Source organism: Carettochelys insculpta, chromosome 16 (genome assembly GCF_033958435.1).
Source record: "Carettochelys insculpta isolate YL-2023 chromosome 16, ASM3395843v1, whole genome shotgun sequence".
Classification (NCBI taxonomy): domain Eukaryota; kingdom Metazoa; phylum Chordata; order Testudines; family Carettochelyidae; genus Carettochelys; species Carettochelys insculpta.
Genome location: NC_134152.1, coordinates 21,971,401 through 21,997,334, shown reverse-complemented (window position 1 = coordinate 21,997,334; position 25,934 = coordinate 21,971,401). Strand labels below are relative to the sequence as shown.

The 25,934-nt window shown below is 46.4% G+C and overlaps 1 protein-coding gene and 1 long non-coding RNA gene across 2 annotated transcripts in view; one reads left to right on the top strand and one right to left on the bottom strand.

Annotated features, from left to right (window-relative positions):
• The window catches only part of LOC142021619 (uncharacterized), a 288,908-nt gene that overhangs the window by 148,251 nt on the left and 114,723 nt on the right, over positions 1-25,934 (bottom strand). The window lies entirely within an intron of this gene.
• Positions 2,443-25,090, top strand: GPR139 (G protein-coupled receptor 139). Its single transcript, XM_075011013.1, has 2 exons — positions 2,443-2,563; positions 24,156-25,090. Exons 1-2 carry the CDS (start codon positions 2,443-2,445, stop codon positions 25,088-25,090), a joined length of 1,056 nt encoding a protein of 351 aa, XP_074867114.1.

Sequence of the window (25,934 nt, the reverse complement as noted above, 5' to 3'; positions counted from 1 at the left end):
TTAGATAGATATTTCTCAGGGATAGTTTAGATGGTGCTTGGTCCTGCCATGAGGGCAGAGGACTGGACTCAATGACCTCTCGAGGTCCCTTCCAGTTCTAGTGTTTTATGATTCTATAGCCGTGTCTACACGTGCACGCTACTTCGAAGTAGCAGCACTAACTTTGAAATAGCGCCCGTCATGGCTACACGTGTTGGGTGCTATTTCGATGTTAACATCGACGTTAGGCGGCGAGACGTCGAAGCCGCTAACCCCATGAGGGGATGGGAATAGTGCCCTACTTTGAAGTTGAATATCGAAGTAGGGCACGTGTAGACGATCCGCGTCCCGCAACATCGAAATAGTGGGGTCCGCCATGGTGGCCATCAGCTGAGGGCTTGAGAGACGCTCTCTCTCCAGCCCCTGCGGGGCTCTATGGTCACCGTGTGCAGCAGCCCTTAGCCCAGGGCTTCTGGCTGCTGCTGCTGCAGGTGGGGATCCATGCTGCATGCACAGGGTCTGCAACCAGTTGTCAGCTCTGTGGATCTTGTGTTGTTTAGTGCAACTGTGTCTGGGAGGGGCCCTTTAAGGGAGCGGCTTGCTGTTGAGTCCGCCCTGTGACCCTGTCTGCAACTGTGCCTGGCACCCTTATTTCGATGTGTGCTACTTTGGGGTGTAGACGTTCCCTCGCAGCGCCTATTTCGATGTGGTGCTGCGCAACGTCGATGTTGAACGTTGATGTTGCCAGCCCTGGAGGACGTGTAGACGTTATTCATCAAAATAAGCTACTTCGATGTAGGCTTCACGTGTAGACGTAGCTTATAACTAAGAATTGAGACTTAACAGACAGGCAGAGTAGTAGAAAAATCCTTATTTTTGTTTTCTTTCCTTCCAGTGTAATTGACTTGTTTGGCAAGTTTAGTTAAAAAACACCTTCCCCTATCATGTTCCCTCCGATGGCAATCTGTTCTCCTTTCACTCAGAAGGCCAAGCCGGGGTCTCTGTCACATGAATGAGTGACAGACTATGCTCATTCTAGGACCCTGCTTCTGAGTCCAACAGCTGACCAAATCTGTCGGCCTTCAAGCAAACCATGCCAGTTTAAACAAGGTTAATGGCAGAGCTCCCACTGACTTCAACGGCTGATGGATCAGGTCCTCCTTGGGCTCAGCTCCTCCAAGTATTCAGGCACCTAATCCTCATCAGAGAGATGGCCCTGAGTCACTACTTGTGGGTCATGGGGAGGCTCCATTATGGCGCCTCGAATGAAGCCCACCACTGGGATGACACCAGTATTCCCTGTAAGCTGTGTGCTAGGGCACCCGCCCAGGAGAGATTCACATGCCACCCAGCTGATCAGCAGAGCCCCCGAGTCACCCAGCGTGGGCAGCGCATTTCTATTAGTGGTGCACAGTGGGGCTGACAGCCACCGCAGGCCCCAGGGAGAGGTGGCACGTGGGCTTGGCACTGGGCCCTGGAACAGATGGGGCCAAGGGCAGAAGGGGGCAGGGCCTAGAGCAGTCAGCCCCCAGCGCCACTGAGCTGGTGTCAGTGACCCCGGTCCTCCCGCCCAGCCCCGTGGAGTGGCACAGCAGCACTGCAGCAGTGTTCCGAAGGAACCTGGAGCGCCAGCTCCAGCCACTGCCACAGCAGCAGTGCCGGCAGCTTGAAACGCCGGCCCTGGTGCTACTGCCCCTCCGCCCCCGCCCTGTCGGCGGGCCTAGTGGTGCGCATCCCACACGCCTCGGTGCATGTAACAGCATTTATTCTGCCCCTGGCGGCAAAGGGACCCCTGGAGACACCAGCCCCCTGCGGGTCAGTGTAACCCCGGCAGGAGGCGGGGGCCGGCTGAGCAACCCCTGAGCCTGCGGCCAGCCAGCGTCTGGCGCGGGGCTCCCAGCCGGCGCCCCACCCGAGCGCTGGCGGGGAACAGCAGAGGGCGGGCTCCCTGCAGGCTGAGCCGGGGCCCGCCGCCAGCCCCCTGCCGGCCACTCGCTGCGGGCCCGCGGCTGCCGGGGCGGAAAGCGCGGGCGGGGGCTGTTGTTGGCTTTCCTCTGCCGCGGGGAATCTGGAGCGCGCCCCGCCCCGGCCGCGGGGGAGGGACCCGACCGGGGCTGCCCGGCGGGGACGGGGGCCGAGCGGCGCTTGCGATGCACCCCCTACGCCGCACCCGCGAGCCCCGGCTGGCGAGCAGCAGCCGCGCCGCCGCCTCCTCCCCCCGCGCCGGGCCCCAGCCTCTCGCTGCGTTGCTGGGAGCAGCCATGTGTGCGCCCCATGTGCTGCTGCCGGCGGCCGGGCGCGCTCGCACAGAGGCGCCGGTGACAAGCCCGGGGCCGCGCAGCAGGTGCGGGAGGGCGCGGCCAGTCCGCGGGAGACGCAGCCGCTGAGGCCGGGCCGAGGGGAGGCTGAGCAGCTCTGCCCCTCCACGTGCTGGCGGACCAGCCGCAGGAGAAGGACACCCCCATGGAGTACAGCCACATCCACGTCCACAACAGCTCCCTCCTGGCTCACCACAAGTATGGCTGTGGCTTGGGTTACGTCCCTGTCATCTACTACAGCTTGCTGCTCTGCCTCGGGCTGCCAGGTGAGTGCCCCCCTGCCCGGCTCCCCCGGGCTCTGCCTGCCCCAGGGGATCGCCCTCCAGCGCCGGGGTTTGCCTCGGCCCTCGGGCTTTAAAAGCAGCGCCCTGCCCTTTTCCGTAGGAGCGATCCACTGAGCCTGCCCCCTGCCCGCCAGCGGCGAAAGTTTTCTGTCTCAGGGAGAGACTCCGGGGGACGGAGCCGAATTAACGCTTCTCCAAAACCCTCTTACAATAAAAAGCAAAACCCTCCTGGCAGCACTAACGCTGGAGCCCAGTTGTGCGATGGCGGGGGAGGCGGGGGGGGGGGGGTTGCACGTGCATATAGTCATAGAAGCAACAGTTAGAAAGAGATTAATCCAAAATAAAGTCTTGTTCTCCGTAGGTGTTCACTGAGATTCCCCCCCCGCCCCCATTACATGTCCGAAGTCCAGCTGCTGGACAGAGCACCAAGAAAATTCTGATTTTAAGAGATTTTGCAATGCAGGAGTAATTTTTATTGGCTCCCTTTCATGAGTACAGTAAATTGGCACATAGCCTCACAGATTGTGTGTGTGCAGAGAGGAGCAAGGTATTGTTCTGCCGTTGATACATTTATGTGAAGTACAGGAAGCAGGAGAAATTTCAAAGGCAATAATTCTGCTTTTGGAAGGTTGTTTCTGGTTTTATATCTTTAGGCAAACCTTCTCGCTGTCTAGACACAAGGCAACAGTCTCTTCCTCATACTGTTGCTCAAATTTTTGAAAAACTGAACTCCAGACAGTATCTTTAAGAAAAGAGGTGGGGGAATTTCTAATTCAAGTTAAATGTTGTGTGTGAGGGGTGTGAAGCTTTTCATTTTCATGTACAGTGGAAGCTGGTTGTATTAACCTATGTGGATTAATAGGAGACATTTCTTAGCAAGTATAATTATTTGGACATTTATGTTAGACCTATACCTCTCAGTAATGTTTTCTTTCCCTTTTCTCTTTAATGAGAGGTCAGTCTTCTTCCTTGTGGGAAGGGAGGTAGGGTGGAGGGGATAAGCAAACAGTTCCATTTACTTATATGCCACCCCCCCCCCCCCATGGAGTGCTCTCTGACATGGAAAATCTCAGTTGTTAATCAAATTTCCAAAATAATTAATGTGGCCATTGCCGGTAAAGTGGTATTGAGGACTGGAGGAATCAGGAGAGTGGCTTTGGGACATGAAGTGGTTTACCTGTATGCTGCCTGCCTGTGTGAACACTAATCACAAACTGTTACTGTCTGGTTGCTGCTGGCTCATCTCAGACCAGCTCCCACAGGACAAGGGGAGCTTTGGGACCAAGGTATCCCAGATTCCATACATGAGCAAGCAATTGATTCCATAGGATTACACTGTACAAAGTAGCTGGTCAGCTAGAATACCAATAGGCTCCAGGAACCAAACCCTGTGGCATGGGCAGCAGATTAAAAATCTGTTGGACCACTTGACTCATTGCTCTATCAGTCTGATCCTTCTCCGTCTGAAGTCAATGACAGTACTCCCACTGATTCACTGTGATGCTTATCCCAAGCTCATAGACCCCAGGCTGGTGAGCCAGAGAACAAGTTCTCCTGCAGAGAAGGTGTAAGGTGAGACAGGGGAATCCAGGCAACAGGAGAGTGAAGAGAGAGGAGGGTCTCCTTGTTTAGTCAGGAATGGTAGAACAGCCTGCCTCTAGAGTGTTCCTTTACCCAGAGCCTCCACTGCCACAGACAGCACAAAACTCACCAATGCCACAGTTGATTCGGATTGGCATGTTTGCCCCAGCACAAGACAAGCACTGAATAAGCTGTGAAGACAGAACTTTCTCACTCTTAGAAGTGGTCACTTCAGGTCATCACTCAGACATCCTGGTAGGGAAGACAGTCTGTGCTGTACCGGGTCTGTGGCTAAGCAGAGGACTTCAGTATCCAGGACTGCCAACCCAGCACTACAGCCAGAAAAAAAAACCTCTGCTGTGGTTTAAAAAGTTCTGCTTAAAAATACCTTTAATAATGATTCCTCTTGACAAGCAAAAATAGAGGGAAATGCTAGAACATTTTTGTTTGCCAAGACAAATCAATATTTTTGATAATGCAATATACAGTTATATATAGACACATGCATAGTTAATACATCTTGTAAATAGCAAGCAGCCTTTATAAGATGTTAACTGATTTTTAAATGCCTTTTTTCACCCTAGCTGCTCTTGCATAGAAAACTATATTTTTCAGACTATTAGTTGTAATAATTTTTAAATCAGACATTGAGAATCCTACATCTGAGCAGTGGCTACTGTACATAGAATCATAGAATCATAGAAGAGTAGGACTGGAAGGGACCTCGAGAGGCCATTGAGTCCAGCCCCCTGCCCTCATGGCAGGACCAAGCATTTTCTAGACCATCCCTGAAAGCCATCTATCTAACCTCTTCTTAAATAGCTCCAGTGATGGAGATTCTACCACCTCCCTTGGCAATTCATTCCAGCGTTTGATCACCCTGACAGTTAGGAACTTTTTCCTAATGTCCAACCTGAACCTCCCCTGCTGCAATTTCAGTCCATTGCCTCTTGTTCTATCCTCAGAGGCAAGGAAGAACAAGTTCCCTCCCTCTGCCTTATGACACCCTTTTAAATACCTGAAAACTGCTATCATGCCCCCCCCTCAATCTTCTCTTTTCCAAACTAAACAAGCCCAATTCTTTCAGCCTTTCTTCATAGGTCATGTTCTCTAGACCTTTGGTCATTCTTGTTGCTCTCCTCTGGACCCTCTCCAATTTCTCCACATCCTTCCTGAACTGCGGTGCCCAGAACTGGACACAATACTCCAGCTGAGGCCTAACCAGCGCAGAGTAGAGCGGGAGAATGACTTCTCATGTCTTGTTCACGACACACCTATTAATGCATCCAAGAATCATGTTTGCCTTTTTCGCAACAGCATCACACTGTTGACTCATATTTAGCTTGTGGTCCACTATAACCCCCAGATCCCTTTCTGCTGTACTCATTCCTAGGCAGTCCTTTCCCATTCTGTATGTGTGACACTGAGTGTTCCTTCCTAAGTGGAGCACTTTGCATTTGTCCTTATTAAACTTCATCCTGTTTACCTCAGCCCATTTCTCCAGTTTATCCAGATCCTTTTGAATTATGACCCTATCCTCCAAAGAAGTTGCAACCCCTCCCAGCTTGGTATCATCTGCAAACTTAATAAGTGTACTTTCTATGTCAATATCTAAATCGTTAATGAAGATATTGAACAGAACCGGTCCTAAAACAGACCCCTGCAGAACCCCACTAGTTATACTTTTCCAGCCGGATTGAAAACCATTAATAACTACTCTCTGGGTACGGTTATCCAGCCAGTTGTTCACCCACCTTATAGTAGCCCCATCTAAGTTGTATTTGCGTAGTTTATTGATAAGTATATTATGTGAGACCGTGTCAAATGCTTTACTGAAGTCTAGGTATACCACATCCACCGCTTCTCTCTTATCCACAAGACTTGTTAGTCTATCAAAGAAAGCTATTAGATTGGTTTGACATGATCTGTTTTTAACAAAGCCATGCTGGCTGTTCCCTAGCACCTTACCACCTTCCAGATGCTTGCAGATGATTTCTTTAATTACCTGCTCCGTTGTCTTTCCTGGCACAGAAGTTAAGCTGACTGACCTGTAGTTTCCCAGGTTATTCTTGTTCCCCTTTTTATAAATGGGTACTATATTTGCCCTTTTCCAGTCTTCTGGAATCTTTCCCGTCTCCCACGATTTACCAAAAATGATTGCTAAAGGCTCAGATACCTCTTCTATCAGCTCCTTGAGGATTCTAGGATGCATTTCATCAGGCCCTGATGATTTACAGACATCTAATTTTTCTAAGTACATTTTAATTTGTTCTTTTCTTATTTCAACTTCTAAGCCTACCCCTTTTTCACTAGCGTTCTCTATGTCAGGCATTCCTTCAGATTTCTCAGTGAAGACCGAAACAAAGAAATCATTAAACATTTCTGCCATTTCCAAATTCCCTGTTACTGTTCCTCCCTCCTCACTGACCAATGGCCCTACCCTCTCCTTAGTCTTCCTCTTGTTACCAATGTATTTGTAAAAAGCCTTCTTGTTTCCCTTTATGCTTGTAGCTAGTTTGAGCTCATTTTGTGCCTTAGCCTTTCTAATCTTGCTCCTGCATGCTCATGTTGTTTGCCTATATTCATCCTTTGTAATTTGTCCTAGTTTCCATTTCTTATACGATTCCTTTTTTATTTTGAGATCATGCAAGATCTCCTGGTTAAGCCAAGGCAGTCTTTTGCCATGTTTTCTGTCTTTCCTACACAGTGGGATAGCTTGCTTTTGGGCCCTTAATAATGTCCCTTTGAAAAACTGCCAACTCTCCTCAGCCGTTTTTCCCCTCAGTTTAGCTTTCCATGGGACCTTACCTACCAGCTGTCTGAGTTTACCAAATATGAGTTTACATATGCAGTTGGTACCCAGCACATGAATGGATAGTCCCTGTGCCTTTTTTTTCCCTCTACATTTAAATTTTGATGCTTGGCAAATTAAGAGAACTGGAAAGTCGTGTATTTTGCCACAAATGGTGTAAAGAACAGGTAAACCTCTCCACTCTGCAACCACTCTGTGTATCAGCCCTTACTGGAAGGACCCCATCAGCAGAGGAGATAAAGTAGAGTTTCCATGCTCTTTCGTTCCTTTCCTTGGCCTCTGTGCCATGACACTTAATACGGATGATGTTATGGACTCTGATATTAACACCTGCCCATAGGAAATGACCTTGAGAATGTATGAGTAGGAGGTCATTAGGAAGCAGTGAAGTGCTACATCTACCTGAAATTGGGAAGATCTTTCATACAGGCACTAGGAAATCAGTTAATGAATGTTCTGCCTGTACTCACACTACTGCAGATGTTTAATAAATTGTAATTACAAACCTACCATGATCCGTAGAGGAATGTACAGTTAAAATTACATGGTGCATGAGACAAATTAGAAAAGGTGATATGAATTTTTCCTGGAACACAGATCCATTTGATTAGGGACAATGGTACAGACAGTAGTAACAAAACAACTTGATACAACCTAAAATGATGCCTAATGTTAACTCCAGTGAGTTCAGAGGAGTTGTGTCAAGGGTGCATTTGACTTACGTTATTTACTGTATGTTATCGAAGGATAACACTGGCATTGACATCCAAGAGAACTGTATGTGTACCGCATGCTGAGTGCATAAGAAATTCATGGATTTCATACTGGTATTGAGCAACCGCTTTCAAAAAATGTTGTAGGGGAATTTGCATCTCTATGTCTAAATGATAAAGACCCCCGAGACTCCCTGGCTTGAGCAGTTTTGATTTTTGGAATTCTGAGAACCTGAAAGCAAGTGGAGTCTATGTTTTAGCCTCACCCATGGACATAGTATGTGTGCAGAACGTCATTGAAATGCAGAAAGTTAACTCTGCCGTGGTCTTTAAAGGTGCGATAAAATCATTTAGTTATTGGATTTTGATGTACTGTGCAAAGAAAATTTCTTCAACTCGGCAGCTTTGCATTGAGGTGCCTGGTGCAACATGGATGCATACAGCATGCAGAGAGGGTGCAAGAAACCTTATCCCCTCATTTGTGTAGCTCCGGACGTAATTGCTGGCCCTGCTGTCAGGACAGACAGTGATTGCTCCCTCTCCATTCACCTACGGGTGCAGTGAGCATGAAAGAGGAAAGGAGAATAGGGAGCATGACCTCAATCCACCCTCCTGATTGGCCTGTGGAGAGAGACTACCACATTAGGAGGAAGGAGCTGTATGCTGAACCTCCCAGAAAGAAGGATGGCTACAGATGTGTTGCTCCTCTATGCTGGAGAGCCATTCCTCCTGCAGGTACTCCAGTTCAGGGTGGCTCCGCAGCACCCAAATGCAGAGGCGCAGAGGAGCCCTGAGGGAAGAGGAAGCCTGTCTGGATGTGGATGGCCGAACGTTAAGTTATGCTTACTGCAATATACTTTTGCAGGGTAGTCACTTGGGGATGGATGCTACTACAGACCCTCCTTCACATTAGGTAACATCTTGTCACGAGTAATTAGCTCCAGAGACAGCAGCCAGTCTACAGAATCAGACTCTTGATCTGCAGAATCCAGCCTCTCAAAACAGAAGGCAAGAATGCAAGTGTCTGGCAGGACCAGAGTGTGGAAAGTCTGCTGGAAAGGTGCATATTTCAGTAGTTCAGTGGCTAGAAAGTGCATTGTAGGAGGACATCCCCCTACAGTGTTGCCATTGTTAGTGTTTTCTGTGGCTAAGGGGATGGTTTCTAGAGTTTCTCTTTAGTTAGCTGGTGGTTTAGTGGTGGCTGAAGGGGGCTAACAAATTTTTTCATTCTGGTAAAACAGGAAGCTAGAAAACATCTGTAGGGAACAGGTGTTGTGGGGGTGGGCAGAAAGGAGATGGAAAAAATTGCTTTGGATCAGTCAAAACTGGGGCTGGTGGGTGAAAAACTGAACAACCCATCTCCCAAACAAGTCTCTTCTTTAGGAAGAGAGCTGGACAAGGCAGCTGCAACAACAGAAACTTGGCATGTCAGTGCCCCCAGAACACTGCTAGGAGGGTCAGGCACAAATGCAACACTCTCTCTTGGGGCTGTTTGGCTTTGACTCCAATTTCTCCTTCATTGGAGAGTACGGTGGGAAGGGTTAGATGCAATCACCTATTCCTATGGGCTTCACGCAGTACCACAACTAGAATGGAGAAGGCAGCTGCAGCTTTCCCCTTACCTGCGTATCCAGTCGTAGCCTGCACTTTTGGTGCAAGTGCTGCAAACGCGACTCTTGTTTACTTTGAGAACATGACCAAAATTTGGCCTGATTATGTACAAAATAGCCAATAATGCTGCAGAACTCTGGAAGGTGCCGTTGTTTACACTGAGTAGCTACTAGGGACAGAATGTGCTATAAGTTTCAAGTACCTCCTCTAGTAAGGAGACTTTAATAGAGTACATCTATCAAAGGCACCTTCAAAGAACCTGTTCAGCAGTGTTACTGTATCCTGGGACAAAGAGCAGGGTTATGCAGAATGCAGACTCCCATGAAAACTGCCATCCTGGACTGGCTGCTTTCAGAAACAGAATGTGCACATTCACTTCTCCAGCTCTATGAGCTTTTTGGGGTCACTGCTCAAGCAGCATACACTGCAAAAATGAGTCCTTTTGACCTCAGGAAGCAGCTTTGGACATTCTTTGCAGGTGATGCAGTTCCAAAATGGGGAATATAAGTGAGACACTTTGGTGCATCTGCAACACAGGAGCCATGGGACCTCAGGGTGTTCTGCTTTTTCAGCGTGACAGACTAAAGTGGCATGGTATTACCCTAGGCACTGGGTCTACACTTACCTTGAATATGGACGGCTGCTATGCGATTTTAGGTACTCTAGTTGCATACCAAAACTCGATTTTGCAGCCGTTGATATTCGTCCCCGTCCTCACTGCAGAATGCCAATGGGGGCATTCCTCCCATTGGGCATTCCTTAATCCTTGCAACTCACAAGGGGTTCTGGAGTCGACATAGACCCTTGACATAGACATTGAACCTTGGTGTTCAATCTTCCACAGTGAGTGTAGACCCAGCCACAATGCCCTAAGCCCTATTCCTGTGCACAGAGAGAAGCCGGTATCCCTTTCTAGAAGCACCTATAATCTAATAAGACAAGCAACATTTGAAGGATTGGAGAAGAGGTTGCAGGATCTTACAGAAATTAAATGCATGCAAATCAGCTGTGTCCACTGCCCAATACCCTTTATTGGCTGGCTGATTTCTGGGAGGAGAGTTAACAACGTGACTGGTCAGTTCAATGAGGATGATCTGTGCAGAATGGGTTGCATGAAAGAGAGCACGGAAATGATTGTCAGTGAAAAGATTGGGTAGTCTCTCAAGGCTATTCATCAGTCATAATCTCCTAAGGGCCTCTCCAACAGCCAGCATGACCACGGTTGATGGTGATATATGATGCATCATGTAGTGAAGTTCCCAGATAGAGCGCAGTCCTGCAAATCCACTCATCTCTGGGGCAGCCCTGACTGCAGTGCCACGTAAGGTCAAGGTGTGCACCTCTGTATGTGTTGATGGAAAGTTTAAGAGCATGGTGTGCTGGGGTATGTTGGTCCATCCTGGCAAACTGGACAAAGAATGTATGCTGCTGCTTTTGACTGCAAAAAGTGAGTGACACAAAGCCAGATCTTTGCGAGATTGTGGCATTTTGGACAGAGTCAAACCACTTGGTGCTGGCAGTGCCTGTGGAAAATCTCAAGCTGTAGTAGTGAGTTTGCCTGTAAGTGGATCTAAGTTTCTGACCTGTGTAGCAATGCAAGTAGTGCCCTGTTTTGATAGTTTCTGACCTGTGTCTCAGCATAAGGATGCTTCTGTATCCATAAGCAAAATATGGACTTCATGCAGGAGGCAGCAAGACTTATTTGTCAGAGAACATGTGGGTTGATGCAGCTGTTTGAAATCTGCTGGCAGTCAAGGCGGCTGGTGCTGGGCAAGTAGAGGAAGGGAAGGAATAGAGTAGGAGGGTTGGACATGAAGCTGTCCACGGTCTTGAAAAATGACATAATTCAAACCTGCAAGTGACCCATGCTCCATGCTGCAGAGGAAGGCACAAAATGCTCAGGGTCTCTGCCAATCTGACCCTGTGGAAGATACCTTCCCAGTGCCAAATATGGCTGTCAGTTAGATCTCAGTATGTGGGCAAGACAGAAGTCGGACCAACATAACTGCAAGACAGAATTACTACAGGAAGATTTGCAACTGCAAGTGGGAGAATGGATGTAATCTGTATTCCAAACTAGAAGAAAGAACTCAGTTCAGCCATTCATTGCTCATTAAATGAAGTTCACACAATAAATGAGCACTAAACTCTCCAGTGACCATTTTAGTTAATGGGAATTTTTCTACTGACTTTTAATGAGCATTGGACTGGGCAAAGAGTTGTGTGTCCCTGTTTGAGCAGGAGCAGAGAGTTGCATTGGCAGAATGTGTGACTAGTATGAGAGTAAGACTAAGAATAAATGACTGATCCAGTAATGTAGCTAACTAAGAGATGTTATACTGCATTAGGCAGAGCTGGTGCACAGAGGCAGCTGCTTAACCACTTGAAATGAGTTACTTTAAATGGTGAAATAACTGTCTGGTTTTTGAAGAATGAAGGATGATGAGAAGAAAATGATTCAGAGCAATCACCCTGCACAAAAAAAGGATGACAGGAAGGAATAATATGAGAGAGTTTTGGCTGCTCAGTAAATCTGTGGAAGTGTCTGCTAACCTGTCCCCTGTTGGAATACAAGGTCACTGCAATGAAAGGCACCATCCATGTTCTTTCAAAAGGGGACATCATTGTGCAACAGATATAGTACAGTACGGAACACCACTGCAAACTTCTGCATATAGGAAAAGGAAGGGATACTGGGCATAGTTTTGCCAGGTCAAGAGCTGAGCAGGAAGCAAGGGCAATATACGGAACGCTTAGCAAGCTGCAGAATACAGAGATGTGTGGAGGGGAAATTATTAACATTTGTCTCTCTGGAAAGAAAGGCTCCAGCGAAGGGTTTTCCAGGAAATAACAGTGGTACAAAAATACTGAGTGGAGTCAATTTTCATGTTGAATGGGCAAATATTTGCAGAGCCCCCCGGAGCTGTTTTGGAGGTGAAGGATCTTTATCACAGTCCGCTATCCTCTCCTGCTTCTTCCACCTATCTACTGCTCAGCTTCATAATGCTCCCTCTCCACTTTCTTCTTCTTTCTGCCCACCTCAGTAACATAGTGGACGTGACTCAGCAGAACTAAGTCAGCAGTGCAAGAGCATGTTCACAATATAAATCAAAACAACTTATCCTACACAAAAGAAACAGAACAGGAAGATTCTCCTTCCTGGATTTCACCCTGCATTGAGCACCTGGTACAAAGACCTCTCCCTACCCACGGTCATTTTCATCCCTCTATCCCTGACAGCCAGTACAAGGAGAGGGGAAGAGTAAGATGGAGTTAACCCAGTGTCTACCAGGGAACCTGTAGTGCTCATTCCCCCACATCAAATGCCCACACTTAGATGCTGTGTCTGCCTCTCGGCTGGTGACCTGAATGGAGGTGACTATAGCTAGAGCATCTTTAGAACAGCCGCATCTCGTTTTCATTAATCCCATCTAGCTACATCCTACTCGGTTTATAGAGCAGGTGGGACTATGCAGAGAAGACAATAAAGAGCAAAGCAGATGCCATACAGCAAGCCTGAGATTAGCAGTATTCAAGGAAGCCTCAAGACCTTCACATCTACTTTAGCATCAAGATGGGACCTCTAAAATAAAAGGTTATTTCAACATTTGCTTCACCAGAATTATTCAGGGCTACACAGGGCCCTCTGAGCACACACAGATGCCCCTCAGATACCACCTCTTTAAATTCTTCTCCCACCTTGGTAAAAGTAAAAATGGCTCAGTCTGGTAACTAAAGGTGTGTTTCCTTTACAGGGCTGGGGTTTGAATGCCACTCTAATTAATTAATTGTTTGTTTGGTGCAAATGATTGTGGAGTGCCCAGATTAGCACATACAAATGTGTTAGCTATTGTAAGCCAAAAGGCTTCAGTGTAAATACACTGTTTATTGATCAAATGAAGTCCAATCCTGAGGGCCTAACTAAGGGCTTGTCTACATCTTGGGGGTGGGGGATGATTTCTAAAGTGCACTTCTGTATTGCACATTAACTGGTCTGTGCGAGCACTACAGGTTCTCTAGTGCACTTGCATGCAGTGGAGAATCATTAGTTTTGCATTTGTTGAGTCTACATGGATCAATGGGACATTAATTAACTAATGTCCAGTAGGTTCATGCATTGTAGAAATCATGCCCCACGTACGGTGCATTTACCCTACCATGTATGTAGGTTTGTAACTTACTCCTTCGTCCCATTATAGTGTGAGCAAGGTGGGCCCTAGGATCTGAAAACACTGCTTCCCACTGAATTGGAGTGAGGCTTTAGGAAGCTCTAAAAGCCTGGGCCTGTGGATCTCGCTACAGGGACAGGATTTAAATTAATACAGAGCTAAATCCTCTCCCTTATTACATAGTGGCCGTGTCTACACAAGCCCCAAACTTCAAAATGGCCACACAAATGGCCATTTCGAAGTTTACTAATGAAGTGCTGAAATGCATATTCAGCGCTTCATTAGCATGCGGGCGGCTGCGGCACTTCGAAATTGACTGATGGGAATAAGGGGACTTCGAAGTAAGCGGGGTCCTTTCGAAAAGGAGCCCCGCCGGGACGAGATGTGCGGCGGCAAGCTGCGTCAATTTCGAAGTGCCACGGCTGCCTGCATGCTAATGTAGCGCTGAATGTGCATTTCAGCGCTTCATTACTAAACTTCGAAATGGCCATTTGCATGGCCATTTCGAAGTTTGGGGCTCGTGTAGACATAGCCAGTGAGGTCTTTAGGATATGGCCCCTAAAGGAAGTCTGCACCATCTCCACCATTAATATCCATCAGCACTGTTTGTATTTGTATAAACATTGTGACCTAAATTTTCAAGTCTCATTATTGACTATCAGCTTGAGGCACCTTAACAGCAACTTGATCTTCAGACTAGCTCTGGGACTCCACCTTTGAAAATCAGGCCCTTTTAGATCAACTCAGATTGGGCAGCCAAAATTTGTCACCCCTAGAATCACTTCTGAAAATGTAGGTATGCTTTTGTCCAAAATGACTTGTCCAAATATTTTGAACCAAAACCCCAAACCCTTGCATATTCTTGACTATTTTGTGCAGCATTTTTTGCCTACATGCCTTATAGATTTCTGTTAGGGAACCATACCAAACTAGCAGGAAGATAGCAACCCAAATCTTGAGACATTGGGTTTGGGGATTTTTTTATCCCATCCACCCTTGTGTGCATGCCTTAAAGTGTTCCCTGCTATTCTCCTCACCAAGCACTTCTGCATTGCGGTTGTAATTGAAGCAGTGGTACATCGCCATCCATTCTATTTGTGTTTTGATCAGGCGATCATAAAAATGCTTGAGGACAGTACACCTATGAGGCTCATTTCCTTCCACTTTTGCATGCATGCTTTTAAGGTACATTAAAACCCAGCTCATTAAAATAATGGCCACCAATATAATTTGCGGAGTATAGTATGGGTGAGGCACGTAACCAAGAAGGTGCTCATTGTTACAGATTTAAAAACAAACATGCCTAACTGCTGCCCTGCCCAGTACCTGAGTGCACTTTTGCAACCTGCTTTGAGCTTTTTCAGCATGGTCGGCTGTAAAAATGGGCCTGATCAGCTGTGGTGCTGAGTTCCTCCCTGAATGCTAATATGCCCTCAATTGCTACTGAAGTCATTGGGCATGATTCTCCTGTCACTTACTCCAGTGTAATCAGTGTAACTCCACTGAAGTCAGTGGAGCTGCAGTAGCAGGTGAGAAGCAAATGAGGCCCCAAGAGCATCAATGGGAGCAAAGGGCACATAGGGTCTTGTAGAACCTGTACCTGTGTTATTCCAATGCAGTCCTCTTCACAATGCTGCTGGGGCCTGGGGGGAGAAATGGAGACTTAGGGTACATCTAGACTACATGGAAGATGGACCCAGTCAGGGTTGATCTTGTGCAGTTCGATTTCACATGCTGGTAGAGATCTGGAGTTGGCCCCTGTACCTCTCGATATCACGAGGAGTAAGGGGGGTTGATGGGAGAGTGTCTCCCATTGACCTCCCTCTGTGAAGACTTCAGGTAAAATCGATTGCAGATAAGTCGATTCTAGCTATGCAGTTCCTGCAGCAAGAACTGCATATCTGCAATCAACTTACCAAGCCTCAGATGTAGTGCTTTACCTCCCTCTCTGTTATAACATACATATAAACAAGATGCACTGATGCGGACTATATGCACACATCTATAGAGGTACGCATGTATGCACACAGCTCTAGATTCTGAGTGGCTCTGGTGCATTCCTTGCCGTTCCTGTAGACGGGGGGGCTCATCCATGGAGGCAAGGATGAAGCAGAAAATTCACCCTTGCAAAAAGCAACCTTGTAGAGACTGTGCCTGCCTGAGTGCAGGCTTAAAGTGCTGCTCCCCACAGCCCTCTACGTAGGATTGTGACATAAAAAGCCCACAACAGATCAAGTGTGTTAACACACAGGCCTAAAGCGCCTTACACAGATAAGAATCAGGATGTGGTAAATGTGAGGAAAAGGAGTCCCATATTATTTACACACACCTTTGTTCAGTGCAGTGCATTAGTCCTAGAGTTGTACAGGTCTGCTCCATCAGGCAGTCTACAAAAATCCTAGTCCAGCAGTCTAGGAAAACCCAAAGCCCCATGCTGTGCAAGTGAAATGGATCACTCTCTGTCTGCCAGACAAGCTGTCCTACAGACCTGCACTTAAAAACCATGGGTACACTGACTAGGCTGAAAGTGAATGCTGGCCACTGGCCCTCCACGCAATTACCTTGTAAATGCCCTTGAGGAGGTGAACAAATGGATCATTTGCTCACCATGCCTGCTGTTTTGTTAAAAAGCTATCTCTGGCTCAAAGCAGCCACTAACCCCCAGTACCACCCTTCAGGAAGGGTGTAGAATACAATACATGGTGCTCTTCACCATAGCAAGGTGCAATAGCTGATCAGGACCACGCACAAGGAAAAGAAGGGAGAAGGAGAGTTGTCACTGTCAAGCTAAAGTCTGACATGTTGATCAGTCACCCAGAATTTTTAAGTGCATATCTGCACAGTAGGTTCATGGCAGGCAGTCACTAATTCAGTTTCACCAACACAGAATGGCGTTGTGAGCAATCTGGACATCTGAATAATGGGATGGTATTTTTCCCCACCCTGCCTGGTAAATCTTTTCTGTCTCTAGTTTCACTTTCATGCTCCAGTCTGAGGTGCTGGTCAGTCAGTAGGCCCAGGATTTCTAAGGATGAGTCACACTGGAGCTGTCTCTTGAGGAGCCTGGCCTCATATAATTACACAGTAGCCTTTGTGCTGCCCTGGTTCTCCTTCAGCAGGTACCCTCCCTCTTTGCATCCTCCCTGCTGTTCTGGTCTCCCCTTTGCCGCTACTGCTCGCTCTGCAGAACAACACTGTTTGCCATCGTGCCTGGCGAGAGATGAGGGATCCAGATAAATGGTTTCACTTGACTGGGCTTTCCCCACAGGGATGTGTGCGCCACTGCATCCCATTCTTTGGTTCCCAGACAATACAACAATAAATAAATCATCCTTTAAATAACGTCTCCTGAGGAAAAGGAAGATGGGCTCTATCAGTTGCAGCCTTAATGTATCACTTTGGGTGGGTTACCCTGGCAAGCCCTGCACTGTTTAACAAAGCTCTTAGTCCTAATGCACCATATGGAGTGACAAGAGCACATTTGGGTCCTCTGAGCCGGCACAAATTGGGTGAAGTTGCTCTCACTGACATGAGGTTTGAATTTCACCCATATTGTTTTAGCACCAAACTTGTAGAAAATATTGAGTCCTTACCGTTGATACCTTCGATCCAAGTTGTCCTTGAACATGTTAATTAAAAATTCTAGTCTGCTACACTATGAATAAATAAATGTTTACCATAATATGTACTTTTCAAAATGGCTTCTCCGATAGAGTTGGTAGCAAAAAGCACCCTGAGCCCATATTTACTAACAATCACCACAGAGATCACCATACTAAAGGTTTTCAACCTTTTGTCATTTGCAAACCTCCAAAAATGTTGAATGGAAGTGCAGCCCACTTTGGAAGTTTTAGATGTTTTCTGAGGGACTACAGGGGGCCTGCAGACCACAGGTTGAAAACCACTGCCCTTATGAAGTAGGAGATGAAAGCCACAGTAATCCTAAATGTGGTAAGTATTGGCATCTGATTCTGTGATGGCAGCCATACTAAAATTTAACTACTGAGAATGGTAAATGTCTAGTTTTTAAATGTGATCTACTGTTTGACAATACAAGATCATCTTGCCCTATCACACATTAATTTTGTCTCACTGTATATTTTCTAGTTACATAATTTGCATTTAAATATTCAGGATCTTTTTTTTTCATATATAAAGGTTGTGTCAATATAGTGAAAGGGAATCAGTATTTGAAAATTTTTAAAATGGTGCTTACATTGAAAATTGCATAACTATATCTTTATGTGAAATGTAGGAAGTTGTAATATTTGACCAACTGAATACTCTTAAACACACACACACACACACACTCACACTCACACACTTACTCACACTTCAGCAACAATCTTATTCAGTAGAAGGTGTCTATTCTATGACCCTATGGATTGCTTGCCATCCCAGTAAGAAATAGCTATAGTAACGTCATTCAGTTAGTTCAATGCTGAACTACCAAACCACAGTGGCATAAACCTGCTATCCACTTAATATACGTAATTTCACAGCACGTGGAGTCTGTTACATACAGAATATAGTCTGCAAAAGTAACAAGTGTTTCTGTTTCTGGCTTAGAGATACTCAGTGCTATACTTAAAGCTCACCAGCTATGATAATAGGCATTTCAAGTATTTCTATAATTTGCCCATAAGGACAGATAATATTTGAGGCAGGACTACAGTCCGCAAGAGCAAGGAGATGAAAGGATATATTGTGCCTTTCAAGCAGAAATGACACTTGGGGAAGGTACAGTAAGTGCTCCAGGAGGCAAGGTGCCTGACAAAGAGAAGATGAGCACTGTGTAACCCTCTTCTAGGGTACAAAATCTAAGGGCAGGTCTACACTCGACCTTAAAGTCGATCATAGCTACGGCAATTGAGTAGCTGGAATTGGTGTATCTACAGTCGACTGACCTAGCTGTCCTCACTGAGGGAGGTCAACAGGAGAAAGTCTCCTGTCAGCCTCCCTTACTCTTCCCGAGAATGAGGAGTGTAGGGGTTGACTGCGACCCCGATAGTTCAGTTTTGTGCATCCCCACTAGGGTGCGTGAAATGAAACCCCAGAAGATTGATCCTGACCAAGTTAGTCTCCTCCGTAGTGTAGATGTACCCTAAGTGCCTCTGCACCGACTCACAGGTGCACCTCACCACTCCCGCCACACCTGTGCAGGTCCCAATGGTGCGAGCTCAGCACTGCACAGTCTTTGTGTGCTGAACTCCTAGGTGGGCCCAGACCTTGACCGCTAGGGCTTTGTTGCTGAAATTCTCTCCTAAACCTATTGTGCTCAAGCTTGAAAGGAAACACTTTACGAAGGGTCACCTTTTAGATGGTAAGCAGACCTCCGAGGAGTTTTTACATGGAACTTGTTTACACTAATATTTAATTGACGGCAAGCTAGGATATAGATTTGAATGCAATAGGGAATTGGTAGTGTGCAGCAGCAGGGTCCTCGCAGACAGTTAGCAGTCGTAGGGTAGATTTACACCCAGCCTGGAGCAAACTAAGCAGTCACGTAGACGAGCCTTTGATGTAAGTCCCCAGGGGATTCAACATAAAAAGTAAAGGCACCCAAGCACCATCCTGCACTTCAGGTTTTTCCCTGACAGATGGTCTGTCAGAGAGAGGTCAATGACATTGCTCTGAATTGCACACTGCAGCACACAAAGTCAAGCAGACTTTGGAGGGCAGATTCAATTGTCTCCTTGCATAAAGCTTGGCTGAGTAAGCAGGCAGCCACGTGCTGCCCTAGCCGAGATTTCTGAATGATGCTTGGGTACCACTCAAGGGGTGGGAGCAGCCATTCAAGAAAGAACAATCTCTTGTGGATGCTGTTGCTACCCTAGATAACACATTGTTAGGACCAGAGGCAAACAGATTCCCCTCTACTAAAGATGATAAATTGAACAATTGCTCCCCCAACAGCCCACTAGTCTAAACCCTTGAAGCCGCCGTCCTTGGGGCTCCGATAGATGTTAGAAAAGCCAAAGTTCTGCAGTGCAGTGAGCTACGCCAACCTAGTCTCACATTTCTCACCCTGCAATCAGCTCCCACAGCAGTGACCGATCCAGTCCAAATCTGAAGCATGCACTAATGTCCGAGTCAAGTCAACTTGAATTCACCATGTTCTCACCAGCCTGACAGGCCTGGCCGTCAGTTTGTGTGGCCCATGACACATCTGTTTACCATTGCCCATGCATGAGGTTGCCAGATTCTGCAGGGGTTTTTTCCTACCAGTATTACAAGAGCGATACACACATAGAGCAAGGGCATGGGAAGGGAGGTTCATGCCGACTGCACACATCATTAACGTGAGAACTGGGTGCTCCCTCTGCATCCACTTGGAGAGCTGCTGCAGTTCAGTGGGCACACACCACAAATTCTAGGTACGCAAGTGCAGTTAGCAAAACTATTCTCTCTCAGGAGACCATCTGTGATGAGGTTGCGGGGCGTGAGTATTTTATTCCTGTGGTTAGATGGCGTGCGTTTCCTGATGCCCTGTAGTTCCCTGCAGTTTTCCTCAGCTTCACTAGGCAGCATCAGTGCATAGTGGGACTGTTAGCCCACAGGTGACACCTTTGTTCCCTGGGAAACAGGACAAAGGGGGTAGGTAGGGCTTTGGCAATTTGAATTGGAACTGGGAGATGGAAAGCAGTTATCCTGGGCTCGGGGAGAGAGATAAAGGGGGCCAGGGCCCCAGCTTGGCAGCCCCCCTCAGGGCCTCCTCTTCCCAAAATGGATTGGGCTGACTGTTTCTGGTTGCTATACTGACACCTCTGTACTATGCGGTGTCCCTGTCAACTAATAAACGTTTTGTTCTACCTGATGAGTGAGAGTCACTCCTGACTGTGGATATGGTGCGCAGCCTGGGGACCCCTCACACTCCATGACAGCTGGTGGCAGAAGTGTGATGTACTGCACCCCGGGGATGGAGCATCTGGCAGAAAGTGACGGGGCGCAGGAGGAAGAAGGGGAAAACCAGAGAGATCCAGACGTGCTGAAGGGCAGTAAGGTGTAGTTTCCAGAGGCAGAGGGACCTTCAGCTGAACCCAAGAGAGCATGGTCTTGGACCTTAAGTTGGAGAGTCTCATACCCAAGAAGGGATTACTCTTGAAGTCTGTTGGAATTGGACACAGAAGGCAGAGGGACCCATAGCCTAACCCCCCAGGAATGTGTGACCATAAGGAAGCTGACACACTGAAGGTGGTCTTCTGGGAATTATGGGGTGTGGTGGGCATTGTCCTGTGAGTTGACAACCCCGCTCAGCAACTCCTCTATGAAGCTGCAGTGCCTGGAAATTTAATTGAGACTAAAGGAGCTGGACAACAGAGAGAGAGCAGGATACAGGGTCTGGGACCCCCACACTCTGTGACACTATCTTGGTTATGATAATCTTGCAGCCCCCTGAACTGAAGGAGGGCCACTCATGCGGCCCACTCACCAGTCTAGGTTGCCCCTCATTATATCAGTGTTATTACAGTACGGTCCACTCGCTCAGCAGCATTCTCCCAGTTTCACGGAGCACTGGTCCTGAAGATTGCTCAAGCATACCACAGGGGAAGAAATCTACATTGCCAGGGACAAGGACAAAGTGACTACAAATGAGTAAGATTCATTAAATCTTCTGTCTCTCGCCACACTGTAGAGCAATGAAGGCTATTTCTGAACTCTGCTGAAGCGTGGTCATGCTGGCAGTTTTCTGCTGAACCTTGCTAATGGTGTTTATATCTGTTCTCACTAAGTAAATGATATTATTGTATTTCATATCACCCAGCCAGCAAAACCACTAATATGATTCCAAGGAAAGTTTTTCCAATACCAGATACTGTAGCCCTTGCAGAAAAATTGGATAGTGCTTCCCTGTATTTTGTCAGATCTATTTTCTAATCCAGCTCACCAGGAAAAGCTAGCTGGCATCCTGTTACTGCTGGCCTTGGTGATGGAGGAAATCAGAGGCAGAAGCTGCCCATAAATCCACTCAGCTGTGGGGGCCTAGAATTAATCAACACCTCCCACAAATCAGGCAAAGGGAACAGATGGGGAGGGAGCAAGGCCAGGGTGCCTGGAAGATGTGTAAATCCAGCTCCATTGTTGAAGCTCTTATGAAATTCCAGCCAGAACTTTTGACAGGAGCCAGTTGCCTCAGAGGCAGCCTCCCTCACAGCAGCTGGCTGCAGATGACTCACGGTTACAGCATTCTCAAAGGAGATGCATGCACTGGGGACATTCAGCTTACAAGATGCCAGGCCGTGAAACATAGCTAGCAAATCCTACCATCCCATTAGGTTGTTTTCTGAGTCCAGAACTTTCATGACTGTATGTTGTCCATCCTCTCCCTGATTGCCATAAAACAGATCCTACCAAGAGATGAAGGTTTTCCTGAAAAACAAGGAAATGGTCACTCAGCCTCAGCAGGGCCAATGGCCACTGGTGGCTCCGGGGCAAGGGGGGGGACCCGGCTCTGCACCCCAGAAGGATCAGGGCCAGGGAGGAAGGGGCAGGGCCGCCAAAGCCATCAGCCCTCAGCACCACTCAGATGGCAGTGCTGGGCCCCCTCCCTTACAGCCATGCAGAACAGTGCAGCTGTGGGATTTTAAAGGGGTCCAGAGCTCTGTCCGCCTCTGAAATGCTGGGCCCCAATGCAACTGCCCCTTCCTCCCCGGCACCACACACATGCTATTGGTGGGCCTGCACAGCTTTGCACAGCCCCCAATGCCATCTCAATTGAAATCAATGGCATTCCACTCGGGTAAGACTGGTGTAACGGAAGGGAGAGTCAGTTCTGGTATGTTCCTGTCTTAAATGACATCAGAAAATCTAATCTGAAAAAGTCTTAAAATAATATTTTGGGGAAGGTTCTACTTTACATTTCATATATCTGGTTCCGATACCTTGATCTCGCACAGTTTGGTTCAGCCATTGTGAAAGAATTTGCTCTATTTCTGGATGTGATTTTAATCAGTCATGCTCCTGAATTTTGGTTAATCCCAGAATTGCTATGTTGATGGTGGTTACTCCTGCCATTCATTTTGTCTGATCTTTTTCTCCAGTAGGTAAAACCCTGCTTCGGAAAAGCAGGCTCAGGAGGCCTTCTAAAGTCAAGAGTTGTCATAATTGCAAAGTGACAGTTAAATAATGTGCATTCTGGTTTCAGTTTTAGGACACACGTACAAGGGTATCATTACATTTACTTACATAATTTCTGCTCTTTCTGATTTCAAGCAGTTCTCATAATTTTTCTTGATTTGCTTTGGGAGAACTATCTGTAGATGCAGAATTAAGCATCAAACATTTGAAGTGTTTGATGCATGGGAGAGGTAATTACAGCAATTAGGAAAATGTCAAACACAAATATTTGGCAAGCCATCCTGTCAGTAAACCAAATCTTCATATTTGCTGAAGCACTACTCTGGCCAGTCTAACCAATTCAGTCAGTCAGTCTGTGGATGAGACCTGTCTAGTATACCTTGCTTTGATGAAACTGACAGTGGTAGCAATAGGCATTTTGCTTAAGACGGGATGGCACAGTTAGACACAGTATAATGTAAGCACTATGATATGTGGGCAGCCCTTCTTTTAGGCATAGGTTGTGTGATGGGCTTATTGCACAGCAGCCATGGGGCTGCAGGCGAAATACTGTCTTAGTCAAAGAAGAAGGATGCAGGATTTCTTCAGTGGCATTGAGTCAAATCCTACATAATTCAAAGAGTTTTACTCAAGTATTAAATATTCAGTTTGACCTTCATTTTCCCCCTTAATACTTCAGTAGTTACAACAGATAGTTACAGTCTCTCTGGCAGTGGGGCCCTGTATCCATAAGGAGCATCTGTGGCTAAGCGAGGGACTGTCTGGGGAGTTGATGGATTGGGTGGCATCAAGGTTGATATGGATCCTGAATGAAGAGCTAGTGAAAACATCATGACAGAAAAAGCCTGTGAAATGATAAGAGCCTCTGGCATGGGTCTGTGTGCCCCACCTTACTCAACTGGGAGTTGAGGGCATGCATTTCTCAGGAGGCACTCAGCACTTAACTAGATCATTTTGGGGGACCAATCCTGTCAAGATGACCTCTCAAGACCAGTTGGATTTTCAGTCCTTTGCCCTAGAGTTCAAATGCACATGAGAATCAAGTGAGCTGTAATAGTCTCTTTTATACCTTCTGTTTTTCCTTTCTGTCATTGAAAAGAGAGTAAAAGGTTGGGGAGAAGAAAACGAGCACAGGGGAAGGGAGGGACAAACTGGAAACCACAAAGATTACAGGTTTGGTTTTTTTTAAGTGAGAAGAAGAACAGTTTTTTGGAAAAATGGGTATTTTCCACACCAAAGTGTATGTTTTTAAAAACAAAAGGGCTTTTTTCCCCATCAAAAAGCTTGAGCAGAATATTTTGACCAACCCCAAACATCACTGCCTCTTCCATACAGAACATCTAAACCTGTCTAAACATGCATCACTGCCTCTTCCATACAGAACATCTAAACCTGTCTAAACACGGTGGTACAGGGCTGGACTGAGTTGACAGGCTGACTAGACTGGATTAAGTAAAGCCAAGTGTAAGAGTTCGGTCTTTGATTTCTTGGACTTCAGTGAAGGTAGTTCTGCAACAGAGCCCCTGAAATGTCACTATAGCTCAGTCAGACATTCTAACAAGACTAACTGTGCCTCCCACAAAACTCACTAAACTTTTCTCTCCCCACAGCAAACATCCTGACGGTCATTATCCTTTCGCAGTTGGTGGTTCGCAGGCAGAAATCCTCATACAACTATCTTCTAGCATTAGCTGCTGCTGACATACTGGTACTTTTTTTCATTGTCTTTGTTGACTTTTTGCTGGAGGACTTCATCTTGAATAAGCAGATGCCTCAGATACCGGACAAAATAATTGAAGTATTGGAATTTTCTTCCATACACACATCCATTTGGATTACTGTGCCATTAACAATTGATAGGTATATAGCAGTGTGTCATCCACTTAAGTATCACACTGTTTCGTACCCAGCTCGCACTCGAAAAGTCATTTTGTGTGTTTATATCACCTGCTTTTTGACCAGCATTCCCTACTACTGGTGGCCCAATATTTGGATTGAAGACTACATAAGCACATCTATCCATCATGTCCTTATCTGGATCCACTGTTTTACTGTTTACTTGGTACCATGTTCTATTTTCTTCATTCTGAATTCAATCATTGTGTACAAGCTCAGACGAAAATGCAATTTCCGACTGAGGGGATATTCCACAGGGAAAACAACAGCTATTTTGTTTACTATAACTTCTATTTTTGCCATACTTTGGGCACCAAGAATAATCATGATACTGTATCACCTCTATGTATCACCTTTAAACAACACTGGGTTGGTCCATATTGTATCAGATATTGCCAATATGCTAGCACTGTTGAACACTGCAATTAATTTCTTCCTCTACTGTTTCATTAGCAAGAGATTTCGCACAATGGCAGCTGCAACACTAAAGGCTTTCTTTAGATGTCAGAAACAACCGGTTCAGTTCTATACAAACCACAACTTTTCAATAACTAGCAGCCCTTGGATTTCCCCTGCCAATTCTCACTGCATCAAAATGCTTGTGTATCAGTATGATAAAAATGGAAAACCTATAAAAATATCACCATGAAAGGGCAATTGTTGTCGTCTCTGGGTGCATCTTTTTATCTAGCAGTTACATTTCTAAGATGTAAACTGCTGACATGGCTATTTTTAAACAGCCGGCAGTTGATTTCATTTCCCTGACAGTCTAAAGGCAGATCAAACTGTTGGAAGAGACTGGGAGTGATTCGTTTTGGGAATTGGAATGAGATGGCAAAATGCCGATTTCCTGTTACATAGCATTTTGAATATGCTTTGAAGCATGAGTCTTTCTGTTCAATTGCTATCAAGTGTCTATGTGCAAGCATTGGTGCAGTACAGAGTTGTTGGGGGAAAAGCCACAAAAGTGTTTTATTGCAACCATAAAAGAACTTCTGTGACCATTTAGTTGTCTTCACTAGTGACAGAGTGAATGCCTTGTGTACTATGGAAGGTATTGTTTGCACTGCGTGCACTTGCCTAAAACGATGTGTCGTTTTTCACATGAAATATCGCTACATGCGGAACCTGCTATCGAGGCCTTTCTGCAGTGAGCAGTCTGTAAGACATTTGAACTGTGACAAGCCCTGCCGGCTCACTTCAACTCCAGGCTTGACATTAAGGCTCAAGGATGGCTATTTCACCTGTTATGGCCTTGGCATGAAAAGCAATCCTGGAAGCCACCAATATTTATATGCTTTAAGTTGTTTTATCTAATTCGGATGGGAGGAGTTTCAAGGAGGGGGGAGGTTTCTTCAGCCAAGAACAAAAGCAGAATTTTTTCCAATGACGTTAGACTCTCCAAAGATTCATGAGTTTGGGGCCTAGTCCTGTAAGATATATTGATCCCATGGGGTCCAATTCTGTGAGGTGCTGCATGTATACTGACCCAC

Excerpts from the sequence above, each read along its gene's own strand:
- GPR139 (XM_075011013.1), top strand. The coding sequence starts at position 2,443 with ATGGAGTACAGCCACATCCACGTCCACAACAGCTCCCTCCTGGCTCAC. Across the intron at positions 2,564-24,155 it reads GCTCTGCCTCGGGCTGCCAG|CAAACATCCTGACGGTCATT; the intron begins GTGAGTGCCCCC and ends CTCTCCCCACAG.